The sequence below is a fragment of the Apteryx rowi genome, unplaced genomic scaffold, assembly GCF_003343035.1.
Source record: "Apteryx rowi isolate R43461 unplaced genomic scaffold, aptRow1 scaffold_1044, whole genome shotgun sequence".
Classification (NCBI taxonomy): domain Eukaryota; kingdom Metazoa; phylum Chordata; class Aves; order Apterygiformes; family Apterygidae; genus Apteryx; species Apteryx rowi.
In genome coordinates this window covers 24,730-46,239 of record NW_020447247.1, presented here as the reverse complement: position 1 = coordinate 46,239, position 21,510 = coordinate 24,730, and the positions used below count along the sequence as shown (strand labels likewise).

The window sequence follows — 21,510 nt, the reverse complement described above, 5'->3', positions numbered from 1 at the left end:
GTGTTGATCTCCATCAGCAAGATGGTCTCTACCACTCCAGATAACATTCTCACTTCTAATGTCACAGTGTTTATTTTACTCCATTGGATTTCCTCCTGGGAAACCAAACTCAAGACCTCAGTTTTGCCGAGGTGCCGCAGTAAAGATTTTGCTTAGGAATGAATTGCATTATGTTTAGACAGAATCTGTACTAGCTGCAGGTCAGATTCTGCTGTAATTTACATCCACAAAAATCCAGATTGACTGTAGAATCCAGACTTTCTTGTAACTTCCCAATTGTTGAAAAATTAAGATTCTACACAACACTAACACAGTCCAATTTTGCAGAGTGATATTGCCAAGGATTGCAGAATAGTCCCTGGATCTTTTAGGTTTTAATGAACGAAAATGATTTTATTAGATTAGAAAACATTCCAAACTAAGCCCCTCAAATCTCCTATTAAAAACATTTGATGTTGCACTGAAATAAAACAACCCCCTCTGACATCGGCAAGGTAAGAACTACAAGACTAATCATTTTGTTTCTATTCATACTTCCTAATAGACCTGACCTAAATGCCACATTGCAAACAAACTGTAGCTTTTCAGACTAGTAATCTATACCCAGATCTGGATCAAATTTTTACTCCAAATAGAGAAGAGAGCATAAACATGAAGGCTGTACTCATGACCTTTAGCATACTGACCTCTACAATGTCATCATCAAACAAGAGCCAAAATCCATGACTTTTCACAATAGTAATATAATGACCCCGATTCGGTCCACTAAAAAGCAAAACAAAAAGAAAAACAAAACCCAAAATAATATTAGAAGATATTGTTGGGACCATTTTGGTAAGTCACATGTCCATATGCAAGCAGACTGAATTATAAATAGATTTTCTGAAGATGATAGTAAACCCACCCCTGGTGCTACAGTAGATATGTTCTCCTTTCCCATTTTATTGACTTGTCACAATGTCCTCATCAACAAAAAGCTAAGTGTGTTGCTTTTTATTTGCACTTTGACAATTTGCAACTCAATCTACAGAATATTTAACAGTTAGCTCATGGCAGGCATCAATTATTGCAAATATTTTTAAAACAACATAAATTAAATTTAAGGGAGAAAACAGGTTGGTATCAATTGTGAACATTTAGTTGCAAACACTCTTTGCGAGGAGGGGAGAACAAGCTACATTCCTGGAGTCCCAAAGATTTTTCTGTTTATTTCATTCTTGATGATCCACCACATTTGAGAAGCTTTATTAAAGCTATCTTTTTCATTGTCTTGACAAGATATTCAGGTGATCTGCTATAGGGTCTATACTGACAACCTCATGCCCTCACAGAGTCCTGGCTCCCAAGCTTCCCGAGTGGACTAATGAGGAAGGCAGTAGGTTCTTTTCTACTTCCTTTCTCATGATTTTGAGTCAATTCTGTGACTTTTAGAGGCCTGAGACATGATTTCTTAAACAGATGCAGATTTACTATGAGAGAGGATAGCTAAGAGGTTCAGGCCCATGACACAGGCAAGTCTGTGCAGCAGCACGGTTTACATCCTCCCTGCCACTCTTCCCCAATTTTGTCAGGAATGCCTCTGCTCTTGAAAAATGTCTGGACCTGGCAATAGCTCTAGATATACATGAAAGTAGTTTACCTTCCACAGTGAACAACAACAGCTACCAAGTCATACATCCGATCCAAGTTGACAGCATCACCAGATGTGTTGAAGAGACGCAACTCCAGAGGAAATACTACACGATAAGACAGCTTAGTGTACCTGTGTAATTGTTCCATGTACTTGAACCTCTTGAGGTGTAAGGCAAGAATCATTGGCAGCTTTTTTACTCTCATCCTGTAAAACCATCAGAATGTATATGATCAAGACCTGAGCTGTTCAAAGCCATTCTTTCTTCCTTAGCAATTAAAGGCTTGCATTATAAAAGCACTTTGTAAATAACAATAGTCTGTCAGCCTCAGTCTCAAAACTAAGAGGTGTGTGATAGCTTTGCATCTGTCTATAGGTTCTCTGGTCAACACGGAGTGTGCATGTGGGGTGCAAGGCTTCCAGGTATCTAAACACAGAATTTTAAGGAGGAGGTTTATCAAAGGTCAAAAGGGACATAGTGAATTATCCTCTTCTTCACTTACCTTTTCTGTGCCTCTTGTTTACTGCAGCAAGTTTCACAGTAATATTTCTGTTCACTACATAACGTCTCTGTGTTACTGAAGTCTCTGTAAATAAATACAATTATCAGTTCTTAAAGGTTCTTTACACTTTTGCCCCAGTGCCACATGTGGATTGATGAACTGGAACCCTAAAAAGACACAAAGGATGAAATCCTGTCTCTGCTGAAGTCCCATTTTCTAAAAAGTCTAAAGCAACTGTATTGAGGTTTGCAAAGCGACTTAAGGTATCTGTCTGCTGTGACAGCCCTATATTAGGAGCTGAAGCCCACTATACAACACAGGGGGAGAGTTAGGTGTCTCAGAATGAGACCTACATCCAGAATCTCTTACATGTCAAAGGTCAGCCTAGACTTCAGCGCAGGGAATCATTCAACCTAATAGACCATCCAATGCCTTTTTTAATTATCTGCAAAGCAGAACGCTTTCAAGAGCACTTCTGTCATCTCCAAATAGCTTACATTTTTTTATGTTCTTCTGGAAGATAAACTTGAATCCTCTTATGCAGAAGAAAAAAATTGAACTCAGTCTACTGCATCCTCTAACCTCTGAACTGTCATGCAAAAGTTATGTGATTATACCTTCTTGCTGTTTATAAAGGAAAGTGTCAGCTAGTATAGCAGTTTTTGTAAATCCTGGTCAAGTAAATAAGCTTAGAGAAGTTTCTGTATTGAGTTTTTGAAGTGAAAGAGGAAGAGGAAGGCCTGCCTTGATAGTGCTGCTCAGTAGACAGAAAAGATTTATCAGGATTCACAGTGCTGATACAGTTTGGAGCAGAATTTTAGGTAGCTAAGGAACTGCAAAAAAAAAAATGACACCCAGTAATTTTTTGGTCATCTCTAGTAGTATGCGGCAGCTGAGCAGGGGTTTTGAGAACTGTAAATGTGGATACAAGCATCTATCTTCCACTTCAGGTACACAGGTTTTCTTGTGACTCTGAGCTTTAAATAGATGCATCTAAGGTACAGAATTCACCTTTTGATCACACCTACTACCTGACAGAGTTCTGAATTCCCAACAAATTCAGACCCAGCAATAAACTCCCCTCTGCCATTGCAGCCCTTGTGCACTGAGACTGAATCCACATGTACATGTACTCTGTACCTTTGCATAAGAGGGCCTTTTAAAAATGTTTCCAGGAAGCTTAACAAGTAAGTGAAATAAAAATTCAAGAAAACTGAGGGACAGATAGTAACTTATGCAGAGCAGCAGTTTCTAACAAGTTCACTAAGCTGTAAAAAACAGTCAGTGCTCAGTCTCCAGTAACTATATATCATAGAACCATAGAATAATTCAGATTAGAAGGGACCTCAGGAGATATACACTTCAGCCTCCTTTTAGGCCTTGCATTCCAATATGATTTCAAATGCACTTTGAAAACCATAGGGAAAGGTAAGTAATGCTTACACAAACAGGTTCAAAGTAGTGACTACAGTGAAGAACTTAAAAGTGTTAATAACAAAAGCCTGCAGTACCAATATTGGTTCAATTATCAGTGACCATGAACAGACAGAGACCAATTTAAAAAATAATACACTCCTTTCCAAGGCAACTCTTCATTTTGCTCTCCTTCTAAAATCAGGCTCACTACTGCAGTGTGGAACGCGTAAGGGCTAAGCACCACTACAATACCCTACAAGAGATTGACCTGAAACTGAGAAGGGGAAAAATAGCACTTTAAAATGCAATAGTTGTTGCTGAGTATGGTTGTGGTATCCACAGCAGGTGTAATCAGAAAAGTCACTGCTTTCTGACTCAGGAAGCATTTAGTACCTCAGATGCTTTCTTTCTCTGTAATTCTCAGCTTGGTGTGAGATGTTAGGCAATCCTTCCTAGGCATTCCAGAATAACTGCTAAGTGCACTGTCAAAGTTGGCAGTAATTTTGGAGCTTGAAAAAGTAATTCATCCAATTGATATTGTTAGCTTAGAGAAGCAATATATTGTCTTAAACCTAGATATCAATTTATTGCAGTCAGTGCCAAGACTCCAGATATTTTAAATCTCTCAGGATAATCATCCATGCAAATTTGAAAATTATTTTGATGTCTGAAGCATTTTTTTAATAGTTAAGAGTGTACTAAGAGCAGAACTGAAACTTCAGAAAAAAGATTTCTCCCTGTAATTTTTGGATGAGACACAGAATAAGAAGCTTACATGGTGAAAAAGTAAGTACACTTTTGAAATCTTTTGCCCTCTAGGGACTCTAGCCCTCATTCTGCAAAGCACATGCTTAACTTTTAATATGTGCATAAGTCCTAATCAACAAAGCACTAGAATAGAAGCTTAGAGATAAGCACACTTAAATCCCTTTGAAGCCAATTCTTATTCTACAGCAATTCTTTCAGGTGACAAGGTGATCAATTATTTTCCCCAAGAGGGGAGTCTTTTTCTTCTCTCACAAATACATACATTGAAAGAGAAAGTGGGTAAAACAAAGTGCATTAATGTACATTTTGCTATTTGAGGAAAAATCCATTGTACTGTCTTTTTCTTCTGCTTAGGAAAAGCTCAAATAAATAATGCTATTCAACTTCTCTTTTCTGTGTCTGCTAGACTAGGAAAATTTAGCAAAGTCAGACAGAAGTATCTGCCAAAGAGATGCATTCATTTACCTTAGACAGTGTGTAATTGATGTGTTCTGCTCCACATCAACAGAAAGGTCAAGAAAATCTTCATCTTTGCTACTCACCTGTAGCAAAAAGTATACATGTAAAACAGAAACTTAGTAAAAAGTCATCATCTAAATGCTGTTGATCTCTGTGTGCAAAAGTTAAGAATGGAACAATTTCTGCAGAAATAAATTACACAAATGTAACTCATTTCAATGCTTTAAAAAAAAAATTCTAGCTCAGTGTGACTATATTCATTCTGTCAGGTCAGAAACCCTACCAATCTAGCTTTCATAGCATTTAACTTCTGATTGTTCCACTTGTCAAAACCCACCAACCATGGCCCTGTGACTGCAGTTTGCTGTTCATTAAATAAACATGCCTTCTCCACACCTTCCTTTTGTAACAGCCAGTTTTCAGCTCCTCTGGGACCTTTATGTTCTTATGCAAGAAGCAGCAAAGTGAAAAATATCTGCTTTTAAATGTAAGGAGTGAATGCTTCATCTCTCCTTCTTTTATAAATTGTCCTAAAGCTCATGTCCTGGGATGAGCTTGAAACTGATTCCTTATGAACACTTCTGCCAGTTTTAAGCTAAGTTCATATTGTACCACAACATAGGAAATTGAGCTTTTTTAAAATATATGATCAGACACACACTATCTTGGGGTGAATGAACAGGAGAATTATCATCCGCTAAATTAGCTGTGACTGACGCAGTACGTATGTTTCCTTGTTATGCAACACAGTTCTGTGTTTATTCAGCCCAGTTCCTTATTTTACTGGAACTTTATTACTCTGCGTATTACATTATAGAAGCACAGTTTATGCCCTGCATAATTATTTCCACTATTAAGGACCAATGAAAATATGTTCCAAGGTAGGCATCTGGTGACAAATGTCATATTCAACCACATATTATGTTTTCTCTTCAGTGAGCAGTCAGAAGGTAGGCTTTGTATTTCTGGTTGGCACAGCTGCATTTCCTCATAGAATATTGTTGCTGGTCAATAATTCTGACCAGGCTAAACAAAAGATTAAAGATAAAAAATGGCAAAGTGATGATATTTTACAAAAACATTTTGATTTTGCCATTGTTTTGATTAGAAGGAATAAGAGGGGAAAACTTCTGACAAAGTGGGTTTTTTTCCATTTTCAGAACAACAGATCTTGATTTTTGCCTTGAAAATGACTTTTCACCTAGTGTGTTTAATTTTGCAGAAGGTGAAGTAATATAAAAAGCCATTCAAACAGATAATTGTTGTAATATTTCAACTGAGCCAAAACATTTTTCTTAAGAATTCTCTTGCAGGGAGAATTATGAAATTAAACCAATTTGTTGCAAACTGGAAAGACAACAATTTTTAAAATCCTACTTGTGTGCCTTACAGGTTACCTCCTTAAAGAACTTCAGTCTTTTATGGCAATGATGAGATTCAAAATCAGAGAAATCTTTGTAATGTCAATTCAGAATAGCTGTAGTTTAACAATTTATAGAGATAGTCAGAAACTCTGAGCTCGGGCTTCTCCAAAATTCAAAGACACTCTGGCCTTTGGTCTTGTTTGGGACCTCCCACCAATCAATATCAAGTATGACTTTTTCAGGGATGGCAGACATAAATAGATCTGGAAAGGTACTGCAAGTAAAGCGAAGATCCATTTGGATCATCTCAAATCATATACAATACTAATGCTTCTTTAGTATCTAATCACATATTTTTGTAGATTAAAGATTGAATTAGGACAAGTTATCAGTTGAATTCCAAAATTTCGTGCTTTCCCCCTTATCTATGAAGATAATTCAAGAAGGCCCTTAAGATCCAGAAAAGCCATCATGTCTTTTTCAGATCACAGAAACTGCAGTGGAATTACTGCACCTTAATTAGGTCATATTCATAACAACCAATTCTGTTTGTAAAACTCAGAGCAACATTAAATGAACACTCCATATTTTGCCACCTGTGCCTGAATTTCCTTAGAATAACTAGAAAACAGATAGGATATCAAAATTCAAATCAAGAGCTTCAGTGCCGGGTTGAATCCATTGTTCTGACTTAGATCCATGTCCCATTGCTGGACCTGAGCCACATTGCTCATGCTTAGAGTTCTCAAATTCTAAGGATATGGAAGTTCTGCACTCCACTGAGCTCATCTTTGCATTACATCAGGGACCCTATAAACACAGTGAATGCAGCCCTCTGAATCCAGGATGAATTTTGATATTATCAAAGATGTGCAGAGGTATAAAGTACATCCAAATAAAATGAACAGCAACTCTTCAAACAAAATCCTCTTTGAGACATGAGTCTTCTCAAAGAGCACAGGAAACCACAAGACTGGCAGCAAACAACTGCAGTATAAACATACAGCTAGAATTCAAAAGATAGAACAACAAAGCTTCATAGAACATTGTGTTTCTACTGCTGCAACCAAAGAACAGAGTAAGTACTATTGGGCGTAGCGTGTATCAAGAAAGAGGTTAAATACTAAGTCTTTGGCGAAGTATAGTGCTTCATCTGAGTATCACGAGGAGGTTAGGAATTTTGTTATTTATTTCAGCAAGCAGAGTATAAAACATTTACTGAAAGGGGAAGATGACCAGGTTGGAGCTAGAATAATACAGACCATACTAAAGGTAACTGGAAAACTGAATTCAAACTTCATTCTTTGTAAGTGGGAATAAGAACTGCTGGGATCTGAATGATTCTTCATGCACTACATATTTAAACTTTAGCAAAGGAACACCTTTTAATCCATTTTACTGTTTCCAAAAGGTTTCAAGAGAAAATAAATACAATAAAAATAGTACAAACTAGAAAAATATACTGAACATAGTATTTCTGCATTCAAAGAAAGTTACAGACAAGCCTTCCTACAGCAGCAGTACTTTGCAATGTTTTTTCCATAAAAGCTTAGTCACTTTGAATTACAAATAGGATATTGTGCAGTTTTGATTTTACCCAAGGACACAACCTGTCTGCAGTACAGTTTGCCTGAGTAAACACTGGATATTAATTTAGAATTAGAATGCATCTGTTTAAAAAAGCTTGTCAACTAAAAAAAATAATTCTACTCTTTCATCTATTTTAACTATGAAAAATAGGGCTTTTATAATTGAAAAAGATTAAAGAAAAAATTTTCAATCTCTCTCTCATGTTTTCACTTCAACAATCTTGTTCTAAATTTGGTCCAATCCCTTTCCTCATGCTGACTATCGCTGTATCTCTCTCCTCCCCACCCAAATCCCCTGAGAAGTCTTATCTTCATGTTGGGCTACAGTGCTATTCTTCATGATTACAACCATCAGAGTATGCTCTTTTAAGCATTTGGTAGGACCTGGGTAGAACTCATCTCACCTAACTTCAGCTTTCTAAAGTTAGGCATCAATCTGCTCTCTTAAGATGCCTTCTCTGAGCGCTTCCTTCCATCTTAATGCAGGTAATCTAAAGTTGTGTTTTCTTTAGAAGTCTTTGGTCTATTAAAAACACACACTACTCTTAGGCCAGATAGGTTTGCTAGCCCAGTTCACAGCACTGCTGCACAAATAATTGCCACAGCACAATGCAAGGACAGTAGCATCATGGAACAAGAACAAGTTGCACAGAGCAGACAGAATACCTGATACTGCTGAAAACTGTATCATGAACCAGCCTAAGACAGATGGAGAGAGCTTCCTGCTGCAGGTCCTTTGCAATCTCCATCGTCAATAGAAGGAGCTGAGATAACCAGTTCAGCCTTGACACCAACCTTTTACACAGCAAAGGTTAGGTGAGGTGAATTCCATTCTTTTTGCAAAGTCAGTTTCACTGTTCTCCCTGAAACACAGGTTTTTCCTGTCTGTGTTGGTCTTTCACATAGCAGCCTAAGAGAGAGAAACTTTTTTTTCTTTTTTTTTCTTTCCATATAGGAGGGTGCGATTGAAAACCACAGAAATTGATACAGGACTTGCAGTCAGATTTGCTAATTAAAACTACTTTTTACTCATGCTTCAAACATAAGAGACTTCAAAATGACAGCATCCTTTTTAAAATATTAGGAAGATAAAAAAACCATATGGTTTGTTAATAACAAACCTGCGGAATGTCAATCACGTTCTTAGGAATGAATTAACACAAATTCATCTTAAATTTTCACTTAGGAGTTATATGACTATCCCTGATTCATGGAATAATGATTCAAATATCTTTTCCTGAAGTTACAGTAATAAGGAAGGGTATTAATTAACTAACAAGGATTTTAACTGTAGAGATATGTATTAGGACAGCAAGACTTGGCATAGGTTAGCCAAGTAATGCTTAGAAAAATGTATTTTTAGAAAAGGATATACTCACTTCAAGAAGTAAAGTCTACAGGAATATCCACAATTCTCAGATGTCTGAAAAGATTCACATATTTATATATATAAAATATATCTACCTATTAATGGGCAAAACCCCAAAAACCCAACTATCGCAATGCTTACGGTTTCACAGTTCAAACATCTAGTTTCGTTAGTCAGTGTTCCCTGAAAAATCTCATGCACCCAGGTGAGTTCTTGTTTATTGTTCTCTTCAGCTTCATTCATGTTGCCATTCTTCAGTTTTCCATTTTGCTTTTCCTGTTTCTTCTCCTCCTGCAAAATGTCTGCGATGGTGTTCAGCAAGTAATTTAAAAACTCATGCGCATCCTGCTGCATGTAGTTGTCAAAGAGATCTGCAAAGAAGAGAATCAAAATTTCTAAAGCTGAGTATATCCTTTCCTTCAAGAAAGCAAACTAAATTCTTTATTCTTTTCCAAATACATGTACTGGGCCTTGCTCATCAAAGTAATTAAAATCATACCAAAGAAAAGCAGTTTGAAGTCATGTTGACTTCACTGAAGCTACTTGGAGGGAAGGCTTCATCTCACCCAACTTTAGCTGTCTAAAAGGTTAGGCTTTTCTTTGGAGATAGTTGTGTAGGCTCCCACTACAGTTGATGAAAAAAGCAAGAGGGTGACTCATCCCAATCTGTGCCTAAGATAGGTGTGAGAAATCTAATGACTACAGAGGGAACCTAAATTAATTGCTTAGACTAGATGCCTATCTTCAGGCAACACTGACTCCCACCCATATATTCCAAGTTACTCGGACGCTTAAGAACATAACTGAGTTTGGACAGTAAGACCCTCGGCTGCGGAAATGGAAGGCACTGAACACTGACATATAATAATAACACCATCTGAAAAAGCTCATTTTCCACACACAAGTCTGATGAGCATAGACTTGTCCTCTTCAACAGGAAATGCTTGCAGAAGGCGTGGAAAAATATCTCAACAGTGAAGTAGAACAGACTCTTTCTCCACGGAAGGCTTAATCTGCCCACCATGTTGAGAAAAAAAAAGAATTTGCATTCTCAATAAATGTGTACTTTTATTCCTCTGCTCCTGAAAAAGCCCATATGTATTTCCTCAGAAAATACTATTGCACAGACTCTTTGGCTTTGCAGTGTCTAGCCTGGACACATAAGCAAGTTAACCCACAGTGAGTCTGGCCCTAATTTAAAAAAGCTGAGAACATAAGATGCAGTCCCTAAAAGTGATTCCCAACAGTGTAGGGGCATTTATCACTAGATGACTCAGGGCTAACTTTGTCACACTTTCAACTGCCTCCTTTGGAATGAACAGTCTGCGCATTTATATGCTGTCACCAGGAAGCAATTTCTTCCAGGTGTTCGACTCATACTTCGTCTCTTCGTTCAAAGCTCCCTTGTTTCTAAGCATACCACCCACATTGACATGAACCCAGGCCAAAATGGCAGCCTTCCTTATTTCAAGGTGTTCCTCACATCCCTTAAAAAGGAATCCTGCAAAATCAGGCATATGCTATTGCTAACTTAATCCTCAAAAAGGGCCCGATGCTTCAAAAAGCTAGACTGTACCATTACTAAGAACAAGAGAACTAGCTGACCTGTAGTACACTGAACACACTTGGCTATCCTTCAGGATGTTTTGGACTACTTATGTCTGTAGCCCTCCTAGGTGACACTGTTTCCACACTGCCAACTGCCCACAATGTCTCTCTCTGTCACACTCTACAAAAAATAATAAAAAAATCGCAGCAGAATGTGCAGATGCCACCCTATTCCCACTCCTAGCTCACTGCTTAGTGCTGTCTTTCCCACCATGCTGTGAAAACATCATTAAACAAACCACACACCTCAGGGAACTTACCAAATCTGGTATGCTTATTTCAAGCATAATCTTTCATACACAGATACTAAAATGTTAATATCTAAAACCAGATGGTACTAAAAACAATTTACAAATTTAAAGTGAACATCTGATTAATATGACCACTCTGCCCAAAATTTCCTGACCAATCTGTGAATCTAAAAGGATTCTGATTTTGCACTTACCATTCTCTTTTCGTAACCTTGATATGAACTTCTTTGGTGGAATAACTCCAACTTTCTTCTTCTGAGTAGCAATACTGTGGAAAAGATCTGCCAGGCAAGTCAAGAGATTTTCCTTCTTTTTCTGTTGGGCCTTGTATGACAACACATTTTCCCGAAATGGCCGGCAAAAATACAATGCCTGCAGCACGGAGTTACAGTAGCAGGTGTTCCCAAACTGCCATGTAAAAGTGAAAACAGTCTTAATCCCTGTGCATCATAATAAAACTAGCTGCTTCATTCAACTTCTGGCTTCTGTGTCCCTGTCACATACCAGCCATTTTACCATGCAGCTGCTGTAGGAATACATTTCCACACCCTCTCTTGACACTTGGAGAAAAACTAAGGTTCTATAAATTAATTAGGATATAAAGTAAAAGTTTCCATTAGTAAGAAATATATTTATTGGAGTGAGTCTCTCTGAAACTTGTTTCCATAAATTGATATATTCTTGTTGGGCTCCATTTTATTGCTCAATAGCAGAATGACTAATGTTTTCAATGGGAAGAAGTACTATCTCAGTTTAATTTATATGAGAGTAAATAAGTGATTAAATAGTCCTTTCACTCATTCTCTCCTCCGTCATATAAAAAAGCTACTCCCGAGAGAGCCTATGATGCAGATTGTTGTATCTAAATGTGCTCCTCCATTACTTCTTACTAAAAATTAAGAAAAAGACTGTCCCTCACATTTTATGGCTAAAATAGACTTTTAACTTTACTGAAGTGTAAGTTCTAACCACTAACAACATTCATAGAGCAGTAAGCTGTTTTCACTGTAGGGTATGAAGCTATCTTCAAACATCTGATATAGTTTTGCAATTCACTTTGCCTAAAATTGGAACATGAGCAGCACTTTTTCAAACCAAAGACTTAGAGAGGGATTGGGGGGAAAAAAAAAAAAAAAAGAAGGAAGCAAAGTTAAAATAACACCAAAACTGTAGTTCTATATATGGTTTGCCTGTTGAAAATGGTACTTACATTGACCAGTCCAAAATAGTGCTCATTGATTGGAAACTGCTCTGGACCAATGTCTTTTTCCAGAGCAGAGGCATTGGTGCCCTAAAAAAAAGAGGGAAGAATCTCGTTAGTGTCCATTTTAAATTAGGATTCTAAAATAAAGTTATGGGCAGCATCAAGACAGAAAGGCATATTTTCCTTTCAGCTACGATTAGCTAAGCTAACCCTGTCTTACTAATGGGCAAGCATGGCATTCATATGAGCCAGCAAAAATATTTGCAGTTCTAGGTAGCGGAGCAGCTGGCCTGACCTAGGCATTCTAGTAATGGTTGACTTGAAGCGAACAGGTCACAACCACAGTGGTTCTCCCCCCAGACACCTCCCCCTTGTTTTTACTTCGTAGGTGAACAGCTGGATCCCATTACTCTCTTGTCTCATAAAGATACTTGTTGATCTTAAGCAAATCCCTTAAACTTATCTTGGATCAACGAGTTTCTAGATGTAAGGCAGGTTTTCTAAGCATTACTGAAACTCTTCTGAACCCCTTCTAATTCGCCAGCAACTTTTAACATAATATGAACTTTGAAAGAGCACCCTGTTCTAGCAATGGCATCACAAATGTTAAAAGGAAGCATAACATACTTTCCATTTCACTCTATCGAACATCAAAGAGTGCATAAGTCCAAGCATTGCTACATCTCTCAGTCACTGTGTTGCCACTGTGTGGCATGTTCAGCTGTACCTTAATTCTAACAGCAAAGTTGCTTTCACAGCTCTCTGCAAGTGCAGTCTCTAGTTGTGCACGTGTTACCTTTGCTGTATTAAAATGTCCATTTTAAACAAGTTTAGATTATCAAGCAAGCAGGCTAGACTGCTGCCAATGCCAGTGTCGTCACTCCTAATCACTCTGTAAGTATACAAGATCCCTATGGGACCTCACTAAAATGCTCCAGTTGAATGGGTATTCCCTAGATATAATTACTCAAGATCTGGCAGTTAGTCTATTTTTAATCTGCTTTACTGACATCATACACTGTTCTTTCCTTATTGAACATGCTCTTCAGTATGAAGCATTAATATACTATGCCTTAATAATTTCCATCACACAAGTTCTAATTTCCTCAAGAGCAGCATAGTTTGGCTGACACATCTATTTTCACAAAAACATGTAAAATGCCACTGTAAACATGCCAACATATAAAACATCATTATCTTTTTGTTCTTTATCAGCTTCATCCCCTACCATCTTTTCTGTAGTTTTGTACAAGGGTAAGGTCAAATTGCATTTACACAGGTCCCCTCTCACTCCTATGCACAAAAAATATCTACACAATATTTTTTCCCTAATACTCTGAGGTTTCCTGTGTTCTTGAGATTTGTTCAATATAATATTGGCTTAGGGAGCTCTTCAGCCAAAATTTTCAAACTTGCTGCTAATCAAATTCAATAGTTCTGATGTTCCTTTCCCATCCTCTCCCCAAAACCTGATTTGTATTTCCTTACTGCACCTACCATCAGCACTGCTTGCTAAACTAGATTATTATTTCATGTCAACTCATCAAAAGAAGCTGATTTTAGTCAACAGAATCAGTGGCGTGAAAATCAGCACAGGTGTTCTTGGAGAATTTGCAAGCCTTGAAAGCAAAACAGCTCCCTTCAAGTTGGCAGCTTCCAAAAAAGTTCCAGAGATTTTGTATTTCACATCCCCTTCTCAGATCTGTTGCCATCCTCTCTCTTACAGATACACAGCTCATTCCTCAGCCCGAGTATATGTGGCTTCCCAGGTGTTCCACTTGAGGCCCAAGTACTTCATCTGCACAAGTTTCCACGTTTCAAGTAACTTAGCCGAGCTCAGAAGCAAAGCTTGAGGGATGCCCTGTGCATCCTTACTGGCTTCCGTTGACCCTCAGTAAGGAACTCATAAAAAGGAACAATCCATACAAAGCAATTATTGGCTATATTTCAACAGAGATGGCAATGTCATAATTATGTAAGCTCCAAATGAAGATTAGCCTCTTTGCTTGCAGAGACAGCTTTCCCAAAGATGCAGAAATTCGGCAACTCAGCCGACTTCCTGAGAGGAAAGAAACTGATAGACATTGCCCATCTGATATTAACAGTGAAGTAAACTGCCACTGTTACCCTCAAAACCTTGCCTGATAAAAGAAAAATATGAATACGGAAAACTACTGAAGCTTGTGAAGAAAACCATCTTCATATTAATACTCATTAGATAGCATTCAAATCAAAGCAAAGATTTTCTTTCAACATATGTTTAGTGTTCAAATCAAGTTCCCTAAAATAAGAATGAAGAGTGTCTTTCTTCAGTTTTGCAAGAAATTTTTTTCCGTACTAACAAAATTCTTCCTCTGGAATTCATGGGAAATAGTGTTTCTAAAAAGTAACATCCTACTCTTTTGTGACTTCTAAGTTAGAGTATGATGTTAGATTAGCAGAAGACAAGTGCTCTGCTAATTAATTATTTCTGTATTGTCTATTTGCCTTTTCTGCAGGACCAGGTTTTCTTACTCGAGAAGATGACAAACAGTTTTGACAAATCTTTCCTAGCATTTAAATTTCCCTCTATATATTATGAGAAATAGCAAGAATCAGGATTTACCCAATGAAGTTACCACTGAAAGCCAAACAAATCCATGATGCGCACTATCTAGCTAATCGTCATACAAAATGCAGGACTGCAATTGTTTTTCAACATGGAATCTAAAAATAACATTTATACTTTGCAATTAAGTTTCCAAAGGACATGCTATTGAAACAGCATATAATTAGTAAGAGCTCGTCATAGAGCTATACCTTGCAATCCAAAACCAGGCATTGGCTGTTGCAACTACACAACAAAGCAGTGTCTGTCAGTTCCCCAGTGAAACAGAGAAGCTAAAATTCAGTCTTTGGGCAAGCTGACATAACTTTATTAGTTGTACCTTCTTATATCAAGGTATATCAGTCTGGCTTATTTTAAGGTGTCCAAAAAGATACTGTTGAATTTATAGGAAAAAGGGGAACAGGAATATAGAGAAGAAGCGTGGCAACCTAATATTTCAAAGTAGGATATATTTCTTACTCAGGGAAAACAAAAAATCTAGGCAGACTATTTAGAAAAACCAAACCGTGCCACACTACATTAATTTATACATATATTACGTATTTTGTATAGGAAGGCTCTTCATGAAGCTGTTGACATGAGGGCACAAGGAACATATTTGGAAATTTTACAGCCAAAATATACTGGAAATTATACACCTAAACCAGGTTTAAACTGGGATAAAAAAATGTTAGAGATGCGGTAAAGATGATTCAGAACTCAGTTCAGCTGGCCACATAAAACAGGGAAAACATGTTAGCCTGTTGTGGTTAATCTACAACTACAATCAACCACGACTATTTAACATGGTTTTAAAAAAGTTTGTCCTTGTTCCCACTCCCAGCAAGGGATTTTGATCTCTTCTGCTAGTGCAAACCTGCTTGAACATTTTTAATACAATCCATTTTCTCTGTTTTTAAAATGGTCCTGTGCTTCAGCTAGAAGAAATATCCTACCACTGCCAAATATATTGTAGTTTCATTAAAAAAAAAAAAAAGCAAGAGTTGCAGGGCAGCCACAGACCCTGAACTGAGGAGAGCCCAGAGATGTAATTCAATAAACTGGAATCTGGGACTGTTAAATTCACACCTGTGTACAGAGATAACAAAGAAGCATAGCTGCTTCTTAAAAGAACACGTTAATGAAGGAAATGCAACAAGTGACTGTAGTGGCCAGACCCCATGGGAACGAGAACATGGAAACTCCTCCTACAATGTATTCTGTGGTGTTAGTGATCTTTGATTTCTTTGAAGTTTTGCCATTAAATTCAACAATCAGGATTTAACCTTTAGTATTTTTTTAAACATACTGTTATAAAATGGCAAAGATAGACAGCTGGAGACTTAGCCAAGTTTGGGTCAATTTGGACTAAACCAGGACTTCTACCATATCATCATTCCAATAAGTGTTCAGGCCATGTGACCTGGATTTTTTCCTCTAGTTATTTTTCTCTAGGACTTACGGTCAGGTCAAACAGAATTCATTTCAGCTGCAATTTCTGATAATGTAGTGAAGAGTTTAACTTGTGCTTTGCACCACATGAAAGAGATTAAGTATAAAACTCCTGTTCCTTTGCACTTTAGCATGTATACAAAACAACAGTGCAGGAAAAAAAGTCAACAGATTTGATCATTAAATCAGATAAGAATATAAATTCAATGGGACAAGGAGAGTTGTCTTATTCATCTGCAAATATGGAACAAGCATGGAGAACTGTGGGAACCTTTTGTAGCTGTTATATTGTCTCCTATTTTGGTCATAAATTCCCTTAAATTACAGCATTATATAGTTATTACAAATTTTACATGTGCTTTTGGGAGAATAATTGGCTTCCTGTCTTCAAGACTCAAGGTACTGTGCCTTTTCGATGCCACAGTTCAGGTGGTTACAGAAAAGGTCAATTAGCTGACATACTCAGAAAAAAAGGCTTGGATCCGCCATATGTGGAGACACTTTCCACATATGTTCCCAATGGTGCAGTGCCAAAAAATAGGTTTGTACTGAGATATCAAAAAATATGTCTGTTAGGTTTGGTCTGACTTCTTCATCAATGATCTAGAAGAAAGAATAGCTCTAGTCATGGCATGAAAAAGGACATAAATAACCTACTGAAATGAAAGATATGAGAACAGATTTTTCTCACAGAAATACAAACTAAGCTATCTTAGCAAAATAACTTAAATACAATAATTGTCTAGAAGATGAGAAATGAAAGTGAGAGAATATGAAACATGTTAGGACCAGGAGACAACAAATCAGACTTGACTTTGTAGTATGATAGAGCTATAAAAAAAATGGCACTAATTTTCTAGAAATATGCAAGCGCTTGGTTTAAAATAAATGAGTCCAGTAAAGAAATGAGAAGGTTTCCTAAGTCATCTGTGGAAAACCTATCAAGGTATTCTCCCAATAAACAGAAACACAGTATGAGTGACCATCAAACAATAAAATAGAAAACAAGAAATAGCAAAGACATGTTGTCACAATAAAAGATAAAAAATATAAGAGAATACACATGCAAAATTGAACTGTGAAAACAGAGATTTAATAAATACATAAAGAGCAACTGATGAGTGAAAGGAGATGGCAGGTCCACAAAGAAGGGCTTCAGACCATATGCAGATCCAAACTAGATAATTTTGTCTTAGTATTCAAGGAAAGTGAAAGCAATGTGCTAGAAATAGAGTATTTTCCTGGAGGGAGAAAATGAAAGCTTAAAACAAACTAAGGGTGACGTTGGGGCTGGTAGAAAAGAAGTTAGAATAAAAATAGAAATGGCCTCAGGGCCAGGCATCCTGAGTTTCAGAATTTCAGAAGACACAGCATATGGGAGCGAAGGGAAAAGGGAGATAGAGAAAGATGTGGCAGGCCTCCTGGCCAACAAATGGCAGTGATGGAAAACTGGAAGAAGAGGAAGCAACTTTAAATAAAACTCAAACTCAGCTCCCAGAAGCAACATGAAGAAAAAGAGGGTAAGAAAACAGCAAGAGATACCATATTGCACTGCAGAGGTGCAAGTGTTTTCAACAGACACATCACCTGTCTTCAGTGTTGGACCCCCCCCCCCTCAGGGACAACCTCAACTTTCACAGGGGTTGGAATAGCTGAACCAGCTATTCCAGCTGAACAAAGGCAAGTTGGAATTTATATCAAGCATCTCAGCTCTCCACAAAACAAATACACCCTGCCCCATGTAAAAAAAAAGTCTAAAATTTTGGGAGACAAAGGCCAATTTTAGCTTGAGGAAGATATTCACTGTAGTTTGGAGAGAGAGAAAAAGTCTCAAAACATGTTCATGTTTCAGTCAGCCTGAACAGTCCCCTGAAAAAGTTTGACCTCTCTCTTTCCACTGATAATAGAAGGATTTTATAAGGACTAGCATTTCTAAGATCAACATACACCTTTTGAAATACATCTCTTTAACAATAGAAGTAGCAATGATGCATTCTTTTGCTAAATACTGGGGGGGGGGGGGGAATAATCTAAACCTTACAGAGCCATTTATTTAAGAAAAGTTATATAGGCTCCTTCCAAATTCATAGAAGATAAATGTCAAGGTTGAAATGTTTCTGTAATTTTTAAAGTTTCATGAAAACGTAAGTTCCACAAGATGATTTCATTTAGCCAGATGAGCTTTTTTCTGCAAAGAAATGTTTTAGTCTTCCTCCTACAGAGCTCCTTGGGGTTCTTGTTCCCACAGAATAGAAGATGGAAGAGAGGGTGCTATAAAAATAGAGGGGATCATAGCAGATAGTAAAAGCATATTGACAATCTAAAAAACACTGTATCATCATATTTCTTAAAGAAAGGCAATTTAAAACATTGTATCTAAATAAATTATCTTTGTACATTTCTCCAAAGAGTGTTCTGATTATTACAACAAATTCTAAGAGCTTGAAAGGAGATGTCTAACTTGGTTTTTGCTGGATGCACTGAACTATCTAATCACAGATGCATATACCACAAATAACTTCAGCTCTTTCACTGTGCTGTTACCAAGAAACAGATGAAAACCGAGAGGCCTAAAATCCTGAATCACTTAAGCACTTTGTCCAAAAATTTAAGGCACTCAATTTTATATAACTTAAAAAACTTGATTTTCTCAAAGCACTAAGCAACCACATATTGGAAATGAGGTTCTAGTGAAGTGTTACAAGTTCAGCATCTAAATTCATTAGTAATTTTTTAAAATACTGACTTTTAAATTTGTGTGATTATTACCAAACCAAAACTCAATATTCGCCCAATACAGTCTGTCTCCATTCCCAAATTATTTGTTCTTAGACTAGTGGCGTCCAAGCCTTAGCTGGAACAGGTAGCAATTACATTCTCTTTTGGCCAATTTCCTTCTTCAGAACACATAACCTCAGGATGGCCTCACAGGCGAAAGAGACTGAAGTTTGCTTGCAGAATATCATTTCTTCAATAGCATTTTTTACTGAGCCATCCAGACTACATATGTGGTGCCTCAGAGCATTCTAAGGACAGGGCACCTTCTAGACTCCATCACAGCTGCACCAGCTGGAGCACTCTTTGATAACCTGGAGGACAAAAGATAGAAAGCTTCATTAAATCTAAAGATAACAGGAATTGTGAGGGCTGTTGGAGAACAGCCTTAGAATTCAAAATGATCTTTGACAAATTAGAGGAATGCTCTAGAAATTGTTGAAATTCAATTGAGATAAGTGCAAGATTCTGCACATAAAGAGAAGAATCAGCTGTACACATACAGAATGGGAAACATATGACTAAGATAGCACTTCTTTAAAAAAAAAAAAAAAAGGCTGGAGACCATAGTGATTTACGAGTTGAATAAGCATCAACCATGCAGTGCTATGTCAAAGAAAATGCAGACAACATAATGAAATTCTTACAGAGAGAGTCTACAGAGTGCTTAAAGTAACCTTCCTGTTTAACTTCTGACTGGTAAGACTTCAGACAGGACCTTGTGTCCAGGTTTGGGTGCTAGGTTTCAAGGAAGAGAGATAACTGGAGAGAGTCCAAAAGAAGGCATGAAGAAATGAACTCTAGAGAAAAATGACCCATAAAAAGGGGTTGAACAGGGTTGGTTTGCATAAGGCAGAAAAGATTGAGGGGAGGCATTAGAACATTTTCAAGTATATAAAGTTTGTTAAAGAAAGGAAGGAACTAGTCTATTCTCCATCTGAAGGGTGAATGGCATGAGAAGTAGGAAGCTCAAAATACAGCAATATAAATTCAGGAAAGACATTAAGAAACTTTCCAGTTATAAGGACATTGAAACATTGGGTTAGACTGCCTAGAGAGATGTCGAAGTCAGCACCAACGGAAGTCTTTAAGTTAGACACATGTCACAAAAAACATAGGTTTAATTCCTTCTGCCAAGGTAGATGATCTGTGGAGGTGCACCCCAGTTCTGTTTCTTTTTTTTATTTCTTTAATGACTCTATGGTTTATCAAAGGAACTTCAATGGACAGTCAGGGAATTTGGTCTTGAGACCACCACAATCAGTATTGTCCCAGGAGATTTTAGATGCAACCATTAATAGGTGATTAATTGTGAAATCAAATGAAATAACCACAACATACAACACCCAATAATGACTGGCTTGAAACTGTCAGCATGGCAGCCTTCTCTGCAAAGACTGAGCATACCAGGAACATGTTTATAATTGAGCCCTGATGGTGGAGATGCAAGGCCATTTCTTCCCTAGCAGTACCAAGATACATAATTTACATAAATGTACACAATTTCACCAGAAATGCATCTACCAAACAGCCAGGCAAGGACAGATCTTTGAGGCTAAATAAGATCAGCAGAAGGAACTTTGCTGACTGCTTCTCCCGCTGGCCATGATCTACACTCTGGTGGCTCTTCAGGCACATTAGGGCCTCGCCTCCCACAAACAGGCTCCAGAGTCTGCTTCCAACCCCATCTCTTCCATGAAGCAGACTCACTCAGCCTTGTGGAGCTGTAATTAAGAGGTTCTTTTATGAAGGTACTTAGCATAACACTCATCTGCTCTTAATTCATCAACTTGAACTCAGAGACTATATGCATCTAAAGGAAACAAAAAGTTCTTTGCACGGTATTGTGTATTGTCCTATCATGCTTGTCATCTTCTAACCCACTAGGGGTACATGTTAATCACTTCAGCCATAAACAAAGTATTCATGCAAGCCCCAATCATTAGCCCAGGTTATACATCGGAAATTATATATTTGGATGTTTTCCAGTTTGCATATCCTCCTCTGTCCAAAGACACATAAAGTGTCTTTTGTGAACCTTTGTTTATCTTTGATGGAATACCGACTTACTGCTTGTTAGTCCAGTACCTGTTTGTCAGTCGTACTTGCAAGTTCCTCATTACTTCACAAGACATTACAATAATTAGACTTCACATTCTCTATATTTTCCCAGCATTGCATTAGCTTGTCTGTTGTACATAAATTGTGCACTCTTGAGACTATGTTTCTAAAACTTCATTGCTTAAATTGCCTGCAACTAATCTTTTCAGATATAAAAATTCATGGTCCTTTATGATTCTAAATATATCTTCAGATAGTTGGCTTACTGTCTTGGCAGGTAAAATCCTGCCATAATCTTTCCTTCTGAGAATAAGTTTTAAAAGCTTTGAGGAAATATGTACTGTGGGGTGTCCATATGAATGAATCTAGTTAAAATTTGTAGTAATAAATTCTGTACTCTAAGAACACTTTTATTGCACAAAACAAAATTTGACTATTTTTAGAGCAATAGAATTTTCATATTTTCTAGCATCT

The 21,510-nt window shown here is 37.4% G+C and overlaps 1 protein-coding gene across 7 annotated transcripts in view; it reads right to left on the bottom strand.

Annotated features, from left to right (window-relative positions):
- LOC112966938 (ubiquitin carboxyl-terminal hydrolase 46) overlaps positions 1-21,510 on the bottom strand; it is a 34,368-nt gene that overhangs the window by 7,098 nt on the left and 5,760 nt on the right. For 4 of the 7 annotated variants that reach the window (XR_003253797.1, XR_003253798.1, XM_026067538.1 and 1 more), the window contains 7 exons: positions 12,168-12,248; positions 11,152-11,365; positions 9,240-9,469; positions 4,783-4,859; positions 2,134-2,217; positions 1,640-1,837; positions 687-765 (listed from right to left, as the gene is read on the bottom strand). Coding sequence is in view for 5 of the 7 variants with exons in the window: in XM_026067538.1 (XP_025923323.1) it covers positions 687-765; positions 1,640-1,837; positions 2,134-2,217; positions 4,783-4,859; positions 9,240-9,469; positions 11,152-11,365; positions 12,168-12,248 (963 nt within the window). In the remaining 2 variants the exon portion in view is untranslated. Of the gene's footprint in view, positions 1-686; positions 766-1,639; positions 1,838-2,133; positions 2,218-4,782; positions 4,860-9,108; positions 9,153-9,239; positions 9,470-11,151; positions 11,366-12,167; positions 12,249-13,658; positions 15,769-18,969; positions 19,290-21,510 lie in introns of those variants that run through there. The other 3 variants (XM_026067559.1, XM_026067576.1, XM_026067553.1) reach the window with 3 other exon arrangements.